Here is a 22,146-nt window from a genome sequence, read left to right as displayed (position 1 = left end):
ACAAAGGCATGAAAGATTCAACTCGAGTAATAGTTAAATACTTTGAAAAATGAAAAATGTATGTCAATGAGTATGCTTTGAAAGTGAGAAGCATTGTATATGCCTTAGCAGCTATTTGTGTAATGCTTGATTATGAGAATTTGGTTCCATATACTTTGAGTAGCCTCAATAATAAGATGTGATGATCATTTGTCACTTATATATATGTGTACGGAAGCGGTTTCTAGTTTTTAATGAGTTAGTCTCTCTCATTATCACTAAAGAGATCAACATATAGAGTGAATCATCTCAAAGAAGTGGTGAATAGGTCCAAGCATTTTACCCAAGTTCAAAAAAGGATCATGGTAGATCCTCATCAAGAGGCCATGGTATGAGACATGTTGGTGATAACCAACAAGATAGGTTGAATCAACAATTTGGTGAAAAGCGGGTTTTAGAAGGCTATGAAAACTTTAGAGGCAAGGGGAGCTCTAGAGGAAGAGGTGGATGGAAAAACAGATATTCCAATAATTCTAGTATTGTTTGTCATTATTGTGGCAAAACAAGTCATATTGCAGTCCATTGTTATACTAAGAAGAATGATATTCGTAGTGGTAAATTGCAACAAGGAAACTAGGCATCCTCTTTAGGACAAAATGAATATAAAAAAGAGTGTTCGTTTGTTATGCAATATATGATGAATGATATTATAAGAAAGAGGACACATGATGATGTATGATATGTTGATTTAGGTGCATCTAATTATATAACTAGTCATGTTGCATGGTTTTGAGAGATGCAAGATTTACAAAATCTACGTTATGTGTAGATGGGTGATGATTATGCCACTCAATCTCACACATTGAAAATTTTCATTTATCCTTGCATGATGGTCTGACAAAGAGTTTCTTAGATGTATTATATATGCCATCCATCATAAAGAATTTAGTGTCTATTGATCAAATGGTAGAGCAAGGGTTGTAAGTTTAATTTAATGCAAAATGCTACTTTGTGGAAGATTTTAATGATAAGTGTAAGTTGGTCGCAAAAGAAAGTAGAGTTAGCCGCATGCTCACAATAGATGTTAGAATTCATACTATAAATGTTATTATGTATGCTAAAGAAAAAGGAGTGGTATTGCAAACACTGAAATATAGCATAAATATATTGGACATTAAATGTACAAAGGTTGAAATTAATGTATTTCAAAGGGTTGGCTATAGGATTGCATGCTTTTAGAGTTGCAAAATTTCATAGTGTGAAGCATATCAATTTGGTAAGCAGATAAGATGATATTTTTCACATGATAGAGATGTAAGCAAGAATATACTTGATGTTGTATATACAAATATTTGGGGGCCTATACAAAACATATCTCTTGGTGGCAGTAAATATTTTGTCACATTTATTAATTATTATTCAAGAAAGCTATGGATATATTTCATAAAGAAAAAGAGTGATGTATTTGAGTACTCCAAAACTTTCAAGAATGTTATTGAAATAGAAACAAACTTGAAGGTTAAGTGCTTAAGGTCAATTGAAAGGGGAGAGTATCTCTTTAAAGAGCTTTGTGACTTCTTGAGATCCCATAGGATAAAAAGATAGTTTACTTGCAAATATACCCTATAGCAAAATGGGGTTGTAGAAAGAAAAAATAGGTATCTTATAGAAGTTGCATAGGCATTGATAGCTAAAAAGAATATGCCAAAATATTATTAATCTGAAGCCATTCATACTGCTATCTATATTATAAACAAAATTCCCATAGCTACAATTCGTGAAATGATCCTTGAAGAATATTTTACAAGCAAAAAGCCTAATATGTCATATTTGAAAGTATTTGGTTGTATTATATATGTTCATGTGCCAGATGAGCTATGAAAGGAGCTTGATCCAAAGACTAAAATTTGTATTTTTATTATATAGTATTTAGAGTAAGAAGAGTATTTGTCAGAAGTATATTTAGAGTGAGCATGGATGTTATTTTTTATGAGATAAGCAATTGGTATACATCTAGTGGTGATGCATTGGATGATGTTGATCAAGATCATGATAGTTATGTGTAAAAAGAGAAGCAAGAATCACGGAGTATTAGTAAACCAAAAACATTATCTGGTACTACATCTACAATTAGTCCTTGGTCTAGGAGACTAAGGAGTAGCCCCACATCTTCAGGTGCATCTACTAGTATTGTAGGTAAAGACAAAGAGAAGAAGTAAGTATCAGATATTAATGATGTATCTACTAGTCATTTGGGGTTTGATAGAGATTCCAGTGGTTCAAAGAGTTTGGATGATGACCGTGGTATTCCTTCAATCACGATACCATATATACAAAGAGCACATGGTAATGTAAAGGCTCCACTAATTGATTTAGTGGTACACAAGTCTAGCAAGGTCAGATATCATGTTAAAAGATTTGGTTTTGAAGGTTATGCAACTCACCATTATGCTTATATGGTAAGGTGGTTGAGGATATTGAGCCCACTTGCATTGAGGATGTTATTGGTTATACTCAATGGGATGCAGCAATGGATGAGGAGATGGTTGTATTAGAAGCCAATAAAACTTGGGATCTATTACCATTGCTTAAGGGTAATAAAGCTATTGGCTGTAAAGGGATCTACAAAATTAATCATAACGTAGATTGCTCTATTAATAAATATAAGACTAGGATGATTGCAAAAGAGTAAACTTAATTATATGGCATAGATGATGAAGGGGCATGCAACCCAATTGCTAGGATGACAATTGCTATATGTCTGATTGCTTTGGCAACAACCAAAGATTAGAGTTTGTAGCAAATGGATATAAAGAATGTATTGTGAATTACAAGAAGAGGGATATATGGAGCAACTGATATATTATAAAGATTTAGAGCATTTCACATATATGTGCAGGTTAAAGAAGATGCTCTATTGGCTTAAGCAAGCACCTAGAGCATGGTCCGAAAAGATAGAGAAGTATCTTGTCAAAATTAACTTTTATATTTTTTATGTTGATCACTTATTTTTATGTGAAAAAGAGAGATACATGTTTGGTTATCATAGTCATCTATATGGATGACTTTATTATTACAAGTAACAAGTGACAGTGGGATTACTCAACTTAAGGATTTATTGAAAAATAAGTTTGAGATAAAAGATTTGGGTCAGCTAAGATAGTTCCTTAATATTAACATAATCAAATATAATGATAGTATATAACTATCTCAAAGATAGTATGGCTTGGATATATTATCCAAGTATGGCATGATAGCATATAAGACTCTTTCAATGTCATTGGAGTAAAATGTAAAGTGGAGTGTCGATATTGGAGATGAGATAGAGAAGCCTACTATGTTCAAAAGAATAATGAGTCTGGTTTACATAACTCTCACAAGGCGAGACTTGAATTATGTTTTTGGCCTTATCAATCAATTTATGTAAATGTCTAAAAAGATTCATTTGGATGCAATTAGACGCATATTGAGGTATATGAAATCCAATTTGCATTATGGACTTTTTTATAAGGTAGGTAAAAATATACATGTGTTCAAATACATAGATGTAGATTGAGCTAGTAGCATGTCTGACAAAAAATCTAATAGATTCATGTTTTTTCTTAATAGTGCAACAATTACGTGAAGTAACAAAAAATAACCTATAGCTCATTTATCGATTACAAAGGTTGAGTATAAAGATACTACATGTGAGGTGGTATGGCTATAAAAGTTATTGGGTGATTTGGATATGCAAAAAGACTATCCAATTATCATTCACTATGACAACATGAGCAATATACAATTAGCTAAGAATCCAGTGTTCCATACTAGGACAAAACACATTGAGATGTATTACCACTTTAAGAGAGAAGATATTTACACATAAGATTGACTTTGTATATATCAATATATAAGAACACATAGTTTACATCATTAGAAATGCATTAGATGCAAAGAAACTTTGAAAATTTCGAAGCTTACTTAGAGTTTTAAATATACAATTGAGCTTGAGAAAAAGTATTGAGATAGCAAATTCAATACATATTAACATTAATAATGGATTGCCTAGCTAAATGGATTTACACATCTACACTTAACACATCAATGATCATTATGTTTATTACATGATCACACACTTATCGCTTCTTATATTTAGTTTATTACACCTATCTACAATTAACATAAATATAGTGACAATAAACTAATATAGTCTTTTATGCACTACTTGACTTAGTACGTCACTTTTCTTTATGTTATATCTCATCTTTACTTTGTGTACATTGTATTGTGGAAAAAAAAAACCAATAAATAAACGTTTTAACATCCATCTCTTCTCTTATGTTCTCGAGTGAGCTTTCTATTATATGTATGGTGTATGTTTGATGTAGCAACTCAAACAAGTCTCATCACCGCACGATTTCTGATATTTATTTAACATAAAGAGAAAGAAAATGCATAACAATATTAACATCATTTTCTTCTACTTCCAAAATAAGACTACAGATTTTGAAACTCTTATGTGTCAATACATCCCCTCTTATACCAATATTTCCAAGGCATTTATGAAAGCAATTACAAGTATAGTAGATGTAATGTCGTCCTATCCTTGGTATTTCTCAAATTCAATTATTGTAAACATGGGTTGTTTCACATGTGTATTGATGGCTATTTATTTTAGAGTAAAAGAGATTTAAGTACAATGATGAGGATATTGATAATGGTGGGCTTAGTCCTATACCTAAAGTAAAAGGAATGATTTCAAGGTTAGTAGATGTTATGATCAATGAAGACCATGAATATTTCACAATACAAAGTAGTGATGAATTTAAAGATAAATAATCTCTTAGCCAGTCTTGACAACCCCATTAGGCTAGCCCAGTAGCTAAGTTCCCTCTACCACTATGGAAGGCCAAATGTATCCCTTGAAACAAATGGTCTATTGAGGGGTGTGGAATAGCTATGGATTTGATTCGACAGTGGAGAATCCTACAAAAGAAGTCAAGAGACGTGTACTAGATCTAAGGATGTGGAAAAAACACACTAGCCTAGATATTTAACTTCAATGTGTAGAGCAAGTCCTATAAACATTTAGTTTTATCCAACAAAAGTGCAAACATTCGAAATCCTTAAAGAGTTATCAAAAAAACGTGTCTCATAAGATAGCCAAGGACAATTTGATATAGCTTGTAAGCCCCATCACAAAGTCCAAGACTGCCTAACTCTTTTACTAACACATGATGCACACAAATTAGGTGTATCAATGCAATGTTCACACACAATTACAAATCATTACAAAATATGGCTAGTTTGGCCAAAAAGATATTCACACATTACAAGCTGCGATTTCAAAACAATCCCCATATAAAGCCATGCCAATGCTTATCTATGATCTAAAAGTCTACAACGAATATGAAAAACATGCTTTCTCACATCGACTCTTTATTAATGTTCTTTGAACACGAGGTAGATTGAAAGAACTGTAAAAGTGGATGTTAATAATATGAGGGATCAGCCTCACATAAAATAGCAAATGCTCAAATTCTCCCATTATCATGGCTCTTTGAATCAACAGCTACTCTCCATAAGCTGCAGAATTGTGTTCCAGACTCCTGTGTTTAAATGCTCACTACCATTAGAAAATGTTGTGTGCCAATCTATCTACATTTCAAGTATTTCATTACTTAGATACACCAATGTCTTTATCTCAGCCCCATATCCTGTCTTTATGCACCTATTCTGTGTTACTCTCCACATCCTCAGAAAAAAGCAGATTGCCTGAAAGAAGTGACTCCGTATCTGCAAAGGTGTAAAGCCACATGGAGATCAAAGAACATCAGCAAGCAAATCTTTAGCACTGCCCTGTAATGATTTAAAAACACACATTAATGAGAGAGAAAACCATTATATCAATTCAAGATAGTAAAGACTGCAATTATTTTATTGGAAGTTCACAAACCTGTCAGTGCCAAAGAAGCGACCTTTTGCCGCACGTATCTGGCCAAGTTCTGCAAATATATCAAAGCAAGAAATTTAGTATCCACAAGATAAATGGGCAGACTTTTTGCCAAACCCAAGTTACTTAGGTAGTTCAGGCACTATTGACCATAACCCCAATCAAATCTGAACTGCTATTAACTACTCAATGATAGCCAACAACTTATGGAAACTGCAGAATAACTCAAACTTTTTACACTGGGAAAGAAGTGCCTGTAAAGACTGCTTATCAATACATCTGAACGAGGAGTAAACAAAACAGAATCTGCCTGTGGATTTCCAGACTGGATAAACTCAGGCAATTGGCCAGCCGCCAGTCCTAATGATAAACAGTGTGTGAAATGAGAACCCCAAACACTTCATTGAGCTCTCATTATGTTGTGTTATAGAGGTGCACAGGTCATACTCATAATCCAACATGACCACAAACTTTGTACGAGCAAAAGCCATAAAGAGCCTTCTGTGAGCAATAGAAACACTGCTCATGTCTTGGAATAACCAATGCCTTGGTCCATTCCACATAAATCTCCTCTTGATGCCCCATGTTATACATGGGAAAAATGTCAGTGCTAGAGCCAATGTAAGATGGATGGCAGTTATACTGGCTGTAGAAGAAAATGTGTCAATGTAGTCAACGCCTTCCTGCAGTGCATGATCTTTCACCACAAGTCTAGCTTTGAACCTGTCTGAGGTTATCCATATAAAAGTTCAACTTGAAGATTCACTTCGTGCTGATAGCATGATGACAAGAGGGTCTATCCACCAAGACCCAAGTATGACAGCAAGCAACGCAAACAAGCTCCTCCTCCATGGCCTATCTCCATTCAAGCATGGAAAGAGCCACTGAATCTCAGTGACAGCAACAAAAACCTGCAGATCTCTATAGCAACTCAATGATGCCAAATCTTGAAAAGGTCTGCTCATAACAATGGGGAATGGTCCTGTCAAATGAAGACAGAGGTGCAGTTGGGATAGGTGGAGTAGGGCATAGTACCCTGAAACGGCATTTTGGGGCTGCTGAAACGGACCGGCTGTTTCAATGAACTAAAGGCTAATCATGTCGCCAGATCCATATTGGAGGCATGTCACTCCAATCAAGAGATACAAGGGCTCTGACCGATCAAAGTGGTGGTGCAACTATTGTGGATTGGAGAAATCGGGGAGCGTAATGCGCATGAAAGACAACTTCGTATGCGTTCCTAACAAAGACATTGGGCCTTGCGCAAATGTGCTATCAGAAGTAACGGTAAGTGTAATATTTCCACACAATAAAAGTTAGTTGGTTAGTTTGAAAGTTAGTTAGTCAATTAATAAGTTAGTAAGATTACTAACTAAAGACTAACTTTTTTTTAAAAACTAACTAATGTTAATAATTAAGGATTTTTATTTAATTAAAAATATATGTTTAAAAAATCGAGAGTCGTAAATTCGATATTTTTCTTGGATTGACAAGGACCGTAGCCACCCCTCATGTAAGTTGCAACGTGAACAAGACTTATGAGTTATATCAATCACTAGTATTAATGTGTATAGTTTGGATGGTACAAAAATATTAGATTTTGGGGCAAAACTAGCATATTCTAGATATTTTAGATATTATCCTAAAAATATATGGAGATTTCTAAAACTAAAAGTCATTTTAAAAAAAATACAAGTAATGTTTTAGTTAGTTTTAAAGATTTTATAAAAAGAAAAAAATAAAGAGAGGGATTTGCGAAATCGCGCCCGCTGCAATCGCAGTCTACAGACAGAAAACAGCACTTCGAACAGAAAAAAGGAGTAGTGAACTAAGAGCTTTCTAATCAAGTGTCTAGGAGTTTTACCCCCCTTTTGGAGCCAATGGAACCATTAGATTTATGATCTGAGCATCAGATCACTGATCTTTCCAAGATCCCTCTCCACAAAGAGCTCCACTTCTCAGCCACAAGCCCTCTTCTCTAATTCACTATAAATATGAGGCATGGGGAGGCACAAGAGAGCATAAGGAGACCCCGAGAGGCTACAAGAGAAAGGTACAGAGGAGAATATCCCTCCAAAAGATTGTGAGAGAAAGCTTGAGAGAGAGAAAGAGAAGAGTCACCCCGAGAGGCTACAAGGAAAAGAGTTAGCTCAATTCCCTCTATTTCGATCCTCGACTTACCCATATTCTCTTACACTCTCCTATCTCGAATCTATTTCGCCTTCTTAATCTCTTAATCTCTTAAGTCTACTTGCGGACGATGGCCCCTAAGCGAAAAATGTCACGTGTGGATGGCAATCCCACAACCAGCAATGAAGCTTCGGGCAAAGGCATCACTGTCAATCCAATTGCGGTACCGGTCATAAGTAATATATTTCCAAATTGATAGATGCTTGTTTTGATTCTTGTATGAGATACGTTAGGCCCCATACTATGATGCACAAGTATAGGTCATCGGAAGGGATAAATTTTATCTCACGTATTCGAAAGATTGAGCTTGCAAGGTGCATGTATTAAGAAAAGTTAATTGCACCTAGTTGCATATGGCTTGTTCGTTGATAGAGCAATTACAAGGAAGAATCGGTCAAGGATTATGAATGGCATAATCATGACATTAAAAATTATGCATACCAGTATTAAGTAAATTTTACATAGAATCGCTCTTTGATCCCAAGGGAAAGAACATATATGCGATGGTAATATTATAGCGACTATTCTTGCATTGTTTGGCAAGAATACAATTGGTTTTTTTGTTGGTTGATCTAACAACATCCCAAATGCTTTTACATTCAATTGGTTATTAGTTTGTTGTTTGGATCCAAGTGCTTGTGATTTATGCTAAATGCATGGCAAGGGTCTATGATGACAAGTTGCCATAGGGATAAAGGAATGTTTTCCTAGAAAATGATATTAGGGCTGAATGCCTTGTTGTGCTGGATTTTTAAAGGATTTAATTAAGGAAGGATATATTGCACGGGTGGATCACCTCCACGATCACACCACGGATTAACCAGAGAGGGCACTGCTTGATTCATGGGCCGAAGGTCGAGTGGTGAAAAGGCCAACCACGGGAATGATGTTTCGCTTCTAGAAAGCTTGTGGGTCAGGTAGAGCTCTGGACACCCCTTGCTAGGTCTAGAATAGAGTTGAAGACCTCCGTGGCCCCCAACGTCTGGGCATGTTGGGAGATCCTATTCTAGATAAATGATTGAATTTGTGGTACCATGTGATTTGGACTAGTTACTTCTGTAGGGCAGAAGGAATACTTCTGTTGGACAGAAGGGATACATAATTTCTCTTATATGGGCAGGAGACAAATATTAACTTGAAGATAAGTTAAGGAACTTATTTGAACTTGTGTGTCAATAGATTGCTTTGCTCTGTTTTCATGTCTGTGCTATAAGTTATACGAACGAACCATATTCCCTAAAAGGCTTAATTAATGAAGCTGACTTTAAGTCTCATACATAAATGTCGTAGTACCTAATTAGAAAACTAAAGCTATTAAGGGAAGTGGATGGGCAAAACCCCCGATAGGTCCGTCCTACGGCAAGGTGGTCCCAGAGAATTGGGAGGCTTCTCACAAGGTTTACCGTCTTTGACCTTAAAAATTGTTAGGATAGAACCTCGATTCATGCCGTTTTAGGGGACCGGAATGGGACTATGCCCTACGGGCACAGAGGTTGAGCGGCGTATCCCTCTCGTTTCCCATTCTCTTTGAACCAAGTGCGGCATGGATCTGCTTCGGCTTAGGTATCTCTGCATAAAGTAGGATGTCCAGGATCCGATGCTAGAATGCTATTAGGAGATCTTGGCCACTAGGAGCCCAAATTTCAAGTCGATCCTAGTGGGTTCGGCCGTGAACGTTCCGTTGCGAGACGGATTCCGGAAACCCTAGGCGACAAAACTCGGAACATTCCATGGGAATGCCGAGCAGCGATGCTTAGATTCATTTCTCGATAGACCACTAAAAGCATGCTAGGACAGCAAATGGACGGGTACCTTACAGTAAGTCTCTATCTTTGGTACCAAAAGTATATGGGTATTAAACTAGAAGAGGATGAAACCTCTCATCCAACACTACATCAGGCTAATGAAGCACAAGTGGAGCAAGGAGAGGCTAGTGAGCCTAGTGGTGCTAGCCAAATTGGAGGTGCCAATGGCCCATGAAAAATAAGTGCATTCATATCCGTATCGAGCTGGACCCCATTGCCATCTTCTAGTGGTGGTGGTCAAAGGGGCTCCTTGCATGGTGCAAGTGTCCATGTAGGACTTCAGAGGTAGGCAATTGTAAAGGCAACTAGGAAACTCATATGCTTATTTATTCAATGTGCTATCCCTTTCAATGTGGCCACTACACATCAATAAAAGAAGACAATCAGTGCAGTGAGCCGCATAGGGTGTGAGTGGGAAGACCCATCTACGAATGCATTACGCACAGGGGAGCTTCGAAAGGAGAAAGCATCCACAGAGGCTCAATTGAAACCCTTGAAGGAAACATGGGTGAAATATAGATGCACATTCTTATGCAATGGATGGTCAAATATGCGTTGAAGGAATGTTTACAATGTTTTGGTGTCTTCATGTAAAGGCGCCATGTTCATTAAGGCCGTCGATGCATTTGTCTGAAGTCTTACCATCATAGGAGCATTTGGGAGCACATGCAACAAGTCATGGACATAGGAGTCCAAAATGTGGTGCATGTAATGACAAATAATGGAAGCAATTGTGTGTCTATGGGATATATGCTTGAGGAGGAGTTTTCTAACATAGTATGGACTCCATATACATCCCATTGCCTTGACTTGCTTATTGAAGATGCTAGGTAAATATCTTAGGTGGATGACATTTTCAAGACAGCAACAAGTATGGTAAGATTTGTGAAGAAGAGGCCATCTGTCTCACAAGCATGTTTTGAGCCAATAGCACACTTGAGCTATTAAAGCCATTTGCTACTAGAGTTGCTCATATATTTATTGTATTGAAGAGATTCGTATGGATAGCTCACATGGAGTGAGAGAGTCTTCAAAGGCTATTCCTTTTAGGCACAATATTTTAAATGAGATTTGGTGGGTTGAGGCAAAGATACTGGTAAAAATTCTCACTCCTATTTACAATGTATTGCGCATCACTGATATGGAGAGGAGTACATTGGACCTTCTATATAAGTATATGGATAAAATTGGCGAGGCCTTGCTTTGCAATAAATTTTTATCCCAAGACAAGTAAGTTCTTGTTTAACATTTACACATGTAATTATTTAGTGTTAACGACTCCTTGATGATTGATCATTATTCTAACTTCTAAGTTTTTAACTTATTTTATCTATGATCCATCATCTTTTTCTCTAAAGGATTGATGAGATTTGTGCAATGTGGAATGCACGATGGGATTGATCCCATAAACCAATCCATACTGTCACACATATCTTGCATTCCCTTTGGCGCAATGAGGAGCAATACACTAATGAGAAGTCAAAGAAGGTCTTCATGGAGTATATGAGGCGCCTCACAGGGGATGATATAGATATGATAAGGAGAGTAAATGATAATTTGTTGACATTCCGCCATCATTCTCTTCATTTTGGCCGACCCACAACTAGGGTTCAAGAGACATGTCTCTTGGTGGAAAAAATACGGCAATTGTGCTCCTAGTCTTCTCTGTGACTGGTGACTTTTATATTTTGGATCTTGATAATCTAATGCATTATACAACTTAGGTAATAGCTTTTATAATCTATTATTCACTTAAATGTTGATTTTGCGGCTTGTTTATTAGCAATTGTCAATTACTTAACCTCAATCTCTTAAATTTGAATAGAAGCGCATTGTCATTCGTATCCTTTGATTGTAGTTCAGGAATCGCTGATATGAGAACATGTATTTTTGAAACCTCACTTAACATATGGATTAATTTTTAACCACACAGTTAAGTGAATGTTGCACATGTGAGATGTAGCTCGAGTTAAAGTAAATTTACAAGCCCGGGACTCTAGGAAATCACGGAATATCAAAGGCAAAAGTTGCTATAAGCTATGCCATACAAGTACTTAGTGATATCTAGTGCCAGTTGTTGGCCTAGGTCATTCATTTGGCCATAAGTGTCACTTGGTGACATTAGAGAAGTGACATTTAATGGTACCTAACGCCAATCTGATGGTTAAAGATGATACAGAGACACTCGGGAATGGGAGTTGTCTAGTCAATTTCATTATTGACCAGTTAGATTATTTTTCAGGGCATCGAAATAATTATTAGATAAATTTTCAATATTTAAAGACTGAAAATTAATATTTAATTATGAATAATGCTGAAAAAACCATTTGGAAAGTTTGTCACTTGTCAAAAATGCCCATGCAAGACTAAAAAACGTCTTTAGAGGCTAGAGAGAGGCATTTTAGTGTATTCAACCTGCAAGAGAGAGGGAGGAGATGCTGGTCTGATTTGCAACCATTGAAGGACCTTCTAAGACAGCCAAGGGCAGGAGAAGACCAATCAACAAGTGACAACATCTATAGGCTGTTGAGGCACGGCAGCAACAATAAGTGACTCATTTTCTTCAGTTATTTGCATCTACAAGCTGTTGAGATAGGGCAATAACAACAAATGACAGATTTTCTTTAGTTCTCACGAAGAAAGTCTGAAATTTGTCTCTCCTCAGCGTTCTCTCTCATCTCCCAACCTTTCTACAGCCTTGGTCCAAAGATTACAATATTGAGATTCCCAGAGACTGAGAAATTTCAGATTTCTCTATTGTAAACCCTAATCTGTAGCAAAAATTAGGGTTTAGGAGCAGCCTCAAGAAGTGTCTCAGAAATTAGAAGCTCCAAGGCTTGGATTCAACAAGGCTGAAGCTGTTTTTAGTCAAATTCAAGTGGAGGGACCAGCAAATCAATGAATTTGGGACATTTTCCATCTCCATCAAAGCAGGTGAAGGCCGATTGATTGCTGGAATCAAGGGACAAATCAGATTGAAAACTTACTGGTTATTTTGGATAGCAAGGGAAGTTGGAATACCAAAAGGGATTGGAAGAATCCCATTGTACATCAATCTCTTCTTCAATTAAGTCAAATAAATACCAAAAGAGACACCAGTTTTGGAGCCAACAGGGTGTCCAATGTCCAAGATTTAATGGTAAAGTATGCATTTCAGTTTTGTGAATTGTTAATTGCTGTAAATAGTACTTAATCAGGTTATTTCCCACCCTATCCAAGGAGGAAGGCTGGTTTCAGCCTGTTGAGAGAAACTAGAGCACATGGGCTATTTTTCACACCAAAAAGAGAAACGAGCTCACAATTGCCCAATTGGAGCGTTTAGTGTTTTGCCATTGCAATCTCCACCTTCTTGAGAGGACCACTCTGTCCCCAAAGCCTTCACACGTAAATTGGTAATGATTAGTATTATGTATAATTAACGTTTTAACATTGACACTTAACATTGCTTGGAAGTTGGATTGTAAATTGTGATATGTATAGACATTGAACATATTGAATCTTCTCTCATGTGATATATCTTTGTCTCATTCACCTTTACAGGTGAATGTTGATAAGATTGATATAGAAAAGGTATGTGACATCCCCTAGATACTACAGGAGCGGAATATCTACTCCATACTCTATGAGGAGCTATCGGCACTGGTGCATGAGACTCATGCACAGAGGGGGGTTAAAGCAAGGGCCACACGTGGTTGTGCATCACAAGCAGAGTCAGAGCCAGAGTCTAAGGTTGAGGTTGAGGTTGCTTCATCAACTTCTCAATCAAGGTCCTCGGAGTTGGTTGGACGAGGAGATGGTGCACAGATCCTCAGAGTCTGAATGAGTCATAAGTCGTAATATACAAGAGTCAGTTTAGCATTGCAGAGTCCAAACTACGGTTGCCAGTTGTTCATTGATGTTGATTCTTATTAGTCAGTAGTTACTAGAGTCTAGAGACTAGTACACAGTGCTCAGTGCTCACTGGACTTTGGAGTTCTAACAGACTATTCACATGACATAGTTATATGTATCACTTATTATGTATCTTGATTCTTGTTCCATTGTTCTTGATATTAGTCTCCACTCTTCTTGATGTCAATCTTCACCGCTCTTTAGATCATAGATGATTCATGAGTCATAAATTATAATTCATTTTATTGCCTTAAGTTTTAAAAATTGAATCTTAATTGTGTTAAGCTGTCTTAGTTTCAACCATTAAGTCATGACTCTTGAATCTTCACTTGTGAGTCATGACATGTGTAATGAATCATGATTTCAATCATATGACATGAAGACTCAAAGTTTTGTATGAAATTTGGATACATGTTGTTGTAGGCATTGATATATTTACATACCTACATAATACTGTAATTGTTTTAGTGTACAATCCAAAACGCCGTTTTCCCATTTCCAAAATTTAGCCGAAACTCCAAAACTCCAAAACTCTGATTTTTTCCGTTTCCATTTCCCCCGTTTCTGAAACTCCCCCATACTATGGAGTAGAGGGAATCATTGGCAGGGGTGAGGGAGTAAGAAAGGTAGGTGGAGGAATTTAGAGTAAGGATGATCAAAGGTTGTGATATGCAGGGCTTGTCTTGCGAGATTGAAAAGAAGCCAGCTCAAGATCAGTCCCCCTCTGAAGGGTACTTGTCAAAACGTGTCCTAGTTGATGAACAATGGTCCATATCTCAGGATTCCAAAGTCAATAGGTCACCAAAGTGTTATTGTAGCCAATGAAGATATATTGTTTGGATTTGGCATCCAACTTCATTCTTTTCCCATCTGCTACATGTAGCCCAGCTACTCCAAAAGTCTTGAGTTTGTTAACAATGTCATTTGCATAATGAAACTTGGCAAATCTTTCGCAGAAGGTTTGCCAAAAACTTTTGCCCTTGGCAATGTTATCTTTCCATAGCCAGATATGATACATCTTAGCGCACATTTAAAGGTAGCATCTTAGCGCACATTTATACTACCTTTACTCCAAAAAAAAATTTGGGGCCCAGTCAAATGTAATATTTCGCACAAATGTCCTTCCAATGAAGGTCTACAAACATGGAAAACTGGGGGGAGGGTTGGGTTTTGGGGTTGGTTTATTGGCCCAGTCAAATGTAATATTTCGCACAAATGTCCTTCCAATGACAGTCTACAAACATGGAAAACTGGAGCTACCATGTTTTTGGGGCACTTTGCACTTTCTCCTCATTGTCTCTGAAACAAGCTCAAATTTTTGTATATTGCAGCATTATGATCAATTTGTTTCTAGATCCCATCTTGTGAGAAAACACCATAATCTCTGACTGCTAGCAACCCATACAATATGCCTCATGAAATAAGAGAACACACTACATGAAAATAGCAATAATAGTCCATCATCTGTCATTTTCCATTGCACAACTAAGATTGAAATGTCATCAAAGTTCACATATCCAGTTCACCATCTCAAGCACATGCCCGTATTTCCTATACTTTAAAATCTTTGCTATATACAGCTTAGTAAAGCATGCACTCCAAACAAAAGGAAAATTGTATATGCACAAACAAGAACCTTAAAAAAGTACATGGTAACATAATGCACAAATTGAGAATAATGTAAAGACCTGCACAGGAATTGCTAATTCTCCAGAAGGGATCAAAGAATCATCTTCTGCAAATATATTTCTGAAAAAAAAAAAGGGACCAGATAAGAGTTCGAAGGTGAACAAAAGTTTTAACCACTTCCTTAGAAATCAAGTATTCCTTAGAAAAAGGCCAAGACATTCAGTTGACTGTAGCAACCAACCAGTCTGTTAGTGGTGGTGAGAAGAACCTTCTTAAAACTTGAAAGAGTGGAATTACCGCCAAAGAGTCTTTGGAAGGTCATCCTTCGATGCTTCAGGCTGCATTGCCTTATCATACGCAATGACAGATCCATAAAATACTTTTTCAAGCTCTTTCATCCATCTAGAAAACAGCATCTTTACCTATAACGGCAGCTGCAAATGAATTTTAGAGCAAACAGTTGTGCAAGTCGACCCAGCTCAAAGGAACTCACTTAGAAAAATAAGGCACACCAGATATATTCACTTGCTTATTCTGTCTTAAAAGTGCAAGTTGACAATAAGAACTAGAAAAAGTTATGTATCAACATTTGATGAAGTTCCAAACAGTAAGTCCCTTTTTTCCAATCTTTATTTTAGAGGCATTTACTTGCACTGTGACCTTATACTTCTTTCTTCATTCATGGGCTTTTAACACCAGTATCTTTGTTTTTAACTTTGCCTAGGATCTGCTGACCTGTTTCCCTCCTCCATAAGCTGGCACTATTTGCCAATGATTGGTCCATCTCCATGTGGCTATGCATATCATGCTTGGGGTACCAGATATTCAAGTGCCTTGTGAAGTTTGGAGCAAGACAATTGGGGGTTGGTTGGCATGTTTATGCATCACTACTTGAATATGACCAAATTTGTTACACAGCTGCAGCACTTGGGATCTATAAGCTACTGGTAACTGCAGCCTATTAGCAACGAGTTGCAGTGCACCCAGCCGTGTTCACCACAAACTATACTAGATATGGCCAGAATCATCAGGTAACTGTCCAGCACTACATATCAGATGATTAAAGTCTGCAGCCATACCAAGCAGGTTGCCCTTCCCATGCCATCAGCACATGCAAGTTGTAATTATATTCTCCACAAATCAACATTATGAGGTGTTGCTGAATTCAGATCTCATCCAAATGCTACCACTGTTCAAAAGCATCAATGAAGAAGAAAAGCTCCATGTCAGACTACTTCACATGGTTTCACAGAGTCCTATGCCCACACAATCAGCTCTACAAGAAACTAGTCTATTGATATCTAATCAAGGTTTGAAGGTACACAATATCCAAAACCTTTGGGTAGCTTTGGTGCCCAAAGTACCAGCTTATAGAGTTTGTTTGTAGACTTGATCAGACCAGTTAGTACCAGCTTAGCGTAGTTCCATAGAAAATCCTGTACCAGTGATTGGCATAGGCATCCAGTTTATTCTTAGCAAGTGAACGAGCATGTAGTTCTGTGAAGTACAAACGATCCAGTTCAGAAAGTGTAGATTTTCCCAATCCTTAAGTCTAGTTGAAGTAGCTGTGCATTTAAAGGGGTATAACCGGCTAGGATACAAGAGCAGGCAAGTGTTGTGGGAGCCCAATATGGTCACAACCAGCTAGGATACCAAGATTCGAGTCAATTCTCGATTGTATTACAAGAATGTCCCACAAGGGGTGCCAGTTTTGGGACCAATCAGGTGTCAAGTCTACTCTAAAGTGGTAGAGTGTCAATTTTAATTTTTTCCTAATTTATCACTTGCTACAAATTGCTGGTTGATCAGGTATTCCACCCACTATCCAATGATGAAGGCTGGCCTCAAGCTTTACCATTATGACCCTTGGTTGTCAATGAGAATTGTGGATTATGGGGAGTTTGTGCTTCCAGCAGAGTTGCCAGGTGGGAATCTTCATGATCCCCAAAGATCAAAACAGTAAGCCACAACTACTAGCACCTTCAGACAGGCCAGCCTACTCCTTTTTATAGACTACGCATTCCAGAAGACAAGCACATTTATTCAGCTGTTATTTGGGCCCATATACAAGCATCTGGGAGGCTTATTTAGGGCTAGCATATTTGTTTCAGGTCTCATGCTATAGTGTAGGGATACAGTCCTCCACTCTTCTTGTATCAGATCACATCCACTTGGAGAGAGGGAGTCTAGGGATACTACTGGTCATCACAGGTGCTATCACCTATGCAATTCGTATGGTACATATCATGTCTTGTGCTGTGGATTCCATTGCCCATTCATTCTTTCTTTGACTTCTTGTGTTCTCTCTCACTTTTCAAATCTCTCATTGTTCAGTGGTTGTGTTCTTCCACTTCCATTGGAGCAATCACTGCTCAAACATGTATCTGTATCCAAGTAAATCCAGGATCCATAATCGAGGCATTAAGGGCCAAATAGCATCCAAGCTGCATAAGTGATAAGCCGACCAAATGCAAACTGATCCACAAAATTCTCAAATGCAAGTCGATTCAAGCCCAAACATCTGCCATACTGCAGCCGCAAACCCAAAAACATTCACATCAGACATGAGTCCCATAATGGGTAGCACAAGGCATAAACCTTGTCAAGTGAAATGCCAGCTGCAAAGAAAATGACAGTGAACCAAGAATTGAGCTCTACTCTTTTCTCAAGAAGCATCCGGGAGCATAAACATCAAAGTGGCATCATCCAAATACATCAACATATCATCCCGAGTGGTCAGGAGCACCCGTAGACCATAGACATAACCAAACTAGAGGTAAAATAACCTGTCAACCAAGGTAGCATAAATCCCAACCAACAACAAAGTGTCCGCATCCAAATCAAGGCTTAATAGTTCTCAAATACATATCCGGGCATAGACCATGATGACCAAGCATCAATACATCCAACAGGACACCCGAATGTCAACAAAGAGCATTATGCATAAGCTGTCCCTGATAAAAAATTGCTGCCTAAACAATGTGCAGCAGTAAATCCCTGCATAAATCAAGCTATGGAAGCTCAAACCAAGTGTCAAAGCATCTCAAAACATTGAACAAACATCCCCGAAGTATTTAGGCATCAAATACCAAGCCTCCGGAACATCACATAAGCTAAGAACATGACATTTCCTTGTTGCAAATCAACTCAGATCTGTTATCAGAATTTGGCAGATCTGACATCGCCATTGCGTCTGGAGCATGCCAAAACCCCAAGTTAGACTCTTATCTTGCCTAAATCGGGTTTTGAATGCTTGAGATATGAGAAAAAATGGGATTTTTGAGCCAGATTTTGAAACATGTGCAAAAAAGTGAGCTGCTACTGTGGGGCTTGCTTGTTATGCTAAGGATAAGGGGGCAAATGGAGACATACAAGGTGCCCAATGAAACCAAGGAACACCTACAAAGAGCCTATAAGGGCCGGGGAGAGGCCGGAGATGAAATCTTACCTCAAGGGGAATAAGCCATGGCTGGCATTGAAGCTCCAAGCTCTAGGTCTTCAATCCAGGCTGAAGTAATACCGGGCCAAGCTCCACGATCAAGCTCTGATCCAAAGCTCTAATACCAGTTGAAGGGGATGCAATGGCAGTGAAAAAGGAGAAGAGGAAGATGTGGGAGAGAAGACAATGTAGGCGCTGTCAAGAATGATATATGACAGCCTTATTGCACTATCTCATATATATGAATAAAGAATATGGGCGGTCAGTGTACACAACCAATCTTGCTGGTTTTGGTATTGGAAATGCAGGAACAAAGTGAAGGGGAGAGTCCGCAATGGAGTGCAAGGTCAAGGCGTGCTGAAGAGTAGAGCTGAGAGAGTGTTAGTAAACGCAGAGATATGTGCACCGTTTGTGATGGTACACAAAGAATAAAAGAATGTATTTATATATTAGGATACATTAAGGGTGTGTTCACACCCATAAGTCTATTTACACAGAGACAAAGGGGTGAGTATGTCTCACATTCTTTTGAGCAGTTTTGTGATGAGCGGGGTATTAAGTGTCAGTTGACCGCCCCTTACACCCCTCCCCAAAATGGTATGACTGAGCGTATGAATAGGACTATCCAGGAGAGGGTCTACAGTATGCTTAGCCAAGCAGGTGTACCATAGCATTTTTGGGCTGAGACAGTCTCTATTGCTATGCATCTCATTAACAGGTCACCTTGCAGTGGTATTGACTTCCAGGTTGCAAAGAATTACACCCAACAACCTCCCAGTTAAAGGCCCGAAGTGGTACCTTTAAGCTAACCAACTCCCACTAGCTCATGCTGAGCCTTTGCAAGAGACTTAGTGAGAACATCTACAGGGTTATCTTGGGTTTTGACCTTAGTCAATGTGATAAGACCATCATCCAAGACCTGTCGAATAAAGTGATACCGAATATCTATGTGTTTGGTACGTGCATGGAACATGGCATTCTTAGCTAGACATACTACACTCTGGCTATGACAACTAAGCACTAGAGTACGTGAAGAAAGACAAAATTCTTGACCAGACGGCCAAGCCAAATAGCTTCCTAGACACTTTAGTGGCTGAAATATATTCACCTTCTATAGTACTCAATGCCACAATTTTCTGCAATCTTGAACACCAAGAGATAGCCCCACCAACCAAAGTAAAAACATACCCACTGGTAGATTTCCTAGTATCAAGATCTCTTGCCATGTCTGAATTGCAAAATCCCTACAACTCTAGTGTACCCTTTCCATAGCATATACACTTTTCTTGTGTACCTTTCAAGTATCTGAAGATACATTTCATTGCTTCCCAATGTGGCTTGCCAAGGTTAGACATAAATCTGCTAACAACTCCCACTGCATGAGCAAGCAATGTCAGGGCGAGTTGCAACCATGGCATACATCAAAGATCCACAAGCTGATGCATAAGGTATACCCTTCATGGTACTAGCAACTACATCATCCTTAGGGCAATCAAATTTGCTAAGCTTTGTAAGTGGCAGTAAAGGCACACCAAGAGGCTCAGCATCAGCCATATTAAACATGTCAAGTACTTTGCTAATGTATTTGTCCTGTGAGAGAAACAACAAATGTTGCCCTCTGCCTCTTTTAATGCGCATGCCCAAAATGTGTTCAACTGCCCCCAAATCTTTCATGGAGAAGGCTGAACTGAGCTACCTTTTGAGAGCATTCAAAGTACTCTTATGCTGTCCTGCAATCAGCATGTCATCTACATATAAAACCAATACGATAAGGCTTCCATCATGAGCCTTTTTAGTGTATAAGCAGTGATCTGCATGACTGCGTTTAAATCCATGGCTGAGCATAAAGGTATCAAATTTTTTGTATCATTGTCTAGGGGCTTGTTTCAACCCATATAAGCTGCGTTTCAGCTTACAAACCAAATACTCTCTTCCCGGAATAGCAAATCCTCCTGGCTGCTTCATGTACAGCTCTTCATTCAAGTCACCATGAAAAAAAACAGTCTTCACATCCATCTGATCCAACTCTAAATCCAAGGATGCAGTGAGAGCAAACAAAACACAAAGCGTAGTCATCTTCACCACTGGTGAAAAGATCTCCTGGACGTCTATGCCTTCCTTCTGTGTATAGCCCTTATTTAGCAACCAGCCGTGCCTTGTACTTGGGCTTCCCATCAATATATTTCACTTTGTAAACCCATTTATTAGGAATAGCTTTCCTATCCTTGGGCAAAGGTACAAGCCCCCATGTGTTATTTGCATATAGAGACTTCATCTCTTCCTACATAGCAAGCTCCCACTTTCTCTTGTTTTCACATAACTGTGCCTCTTTAAATGTCAGAGGCTCACCCTCATCATTCAACAAAATGCAATCCAAAGATGGCTGAAACCTCTGTGGCTGCCTTCTGACACGTGTAGGCCTTCTTACCCAATGATCTATATTATCAGGCAGTGGGCCTACATCCTGAGGAATGTGCACACCATCACCAGGTGGCTGATTTTCAGCATTTTCTTGCTGCTGTAATCTGTTTTCAACATGTTCTTCTTGCTGTCCTATTTCATCCTATGCATCTATTTGCTGTCCATGATCTTCTGGCTGTAGCACAATAGGTTGTTGCTCTTTCAACATCAAAAGGGACAGAATTTTCAGCTAATGGCTACTGAATGGCTGGCTATTCATTCTGAAATTTGTACATACACCCATGACTTTCTACTGAAATCATCAATGAAAGTAACAAAGTATTGTGCGCCCCCATACGAATTAACAGGCAATCATACAAAATTTGAGACTAGAGCCTTTTACATCAAATCTCCCTAAAGAGGAGAGAACCTGAAGGCCTTTCTAGCTCATATGACCAAGTCTTTTGTGCCAAAGCTCCATCTGTGAATGGACTTCAGCCACAACCAAAAACTTGTCAGGTAATGCTTTACAATGCAAGTAATATAAAGTCCCCCTTTTGATGCCTTTAACAATCAGCATAGAGCCCTTATGGACCTTCCAAGATCCACCACCAAATGTAGTAAAATACCCTTTAGCATCAAGCTGCCCGACTGCTAGTAGACTCTTCTTTATGCCAGGTACAAATCTGACATTTTGCAAAATCAGCTCTTAGCCATTTTCAAGAGCCAAGTGAGTGGTGTCAACACCCTCTATCTCACATGCATAGTTATTACCCAAGTAAACCTTGCCTAAGCAACCTACAGTGTATTCAGAAAATGACTCCAAAGAGGGGATAACATGAAAAGAAGCACCGGTGTCCACTATCCATGATTATGAC

The 22,146-nt window shown here is 38.3% G+C and overlaps 1 protein-coding gene across 1 annotated transcript in view; it reads right to left on the bottom strand.

Moving 5' to 3' along the window:
• Positions 1-5,429: 5,429 nt before the first annotated feature.
• Positions 5,430-22,146, bottom strand: part of LOC148039016 (ubiquinol-cytochrome C chaperone family protein) — an 82,208-nt gene continuing 65,491 nt past the window's right edge. Inside the window, exons 4-7 of the mRNA XM_087674885.1 lie at positions 15,727-15,851; positions 15,489-15,549; positions 5,918-5,966; positions 5,430-5,757 (exon numbers count right to left, since the gene is read on the bottom strand). Of these exons, the coding sequence (XP_087531011.1) occupies positions 5,693-5,757; positions 5,918-5,966; positions 15,489-15,549; positions 15,727-15,851 (300 nt within the window). The 3' untranslated portion in view covers positions 5,430-5,692. The remainder of the gene's footprint in view (positions 5,758-5,917; positions 5,967-15,488; positions 15,550-15,726; positions 15,852-22,146) is intronic.

Source organism: Lygodium microphyllum, chromosome 3 (assembly GCF_053477565.2).
Source record: "Lygodium microphyllum isolate KBCC chromosome 3, Lygodium_microphyllum_v1.1.10, whole genome shotgun sequence".
Lineage (NCBI taxonomy): Eukaryota > Viridiplantae > Streptophyta > Polypodiopsida > Schizaeales > Lygodiaceae > Lygodium > Lygodium microphyllum.
This window is presented reverse-complemented; position numbering and strand designations above follow the sequence as displayed.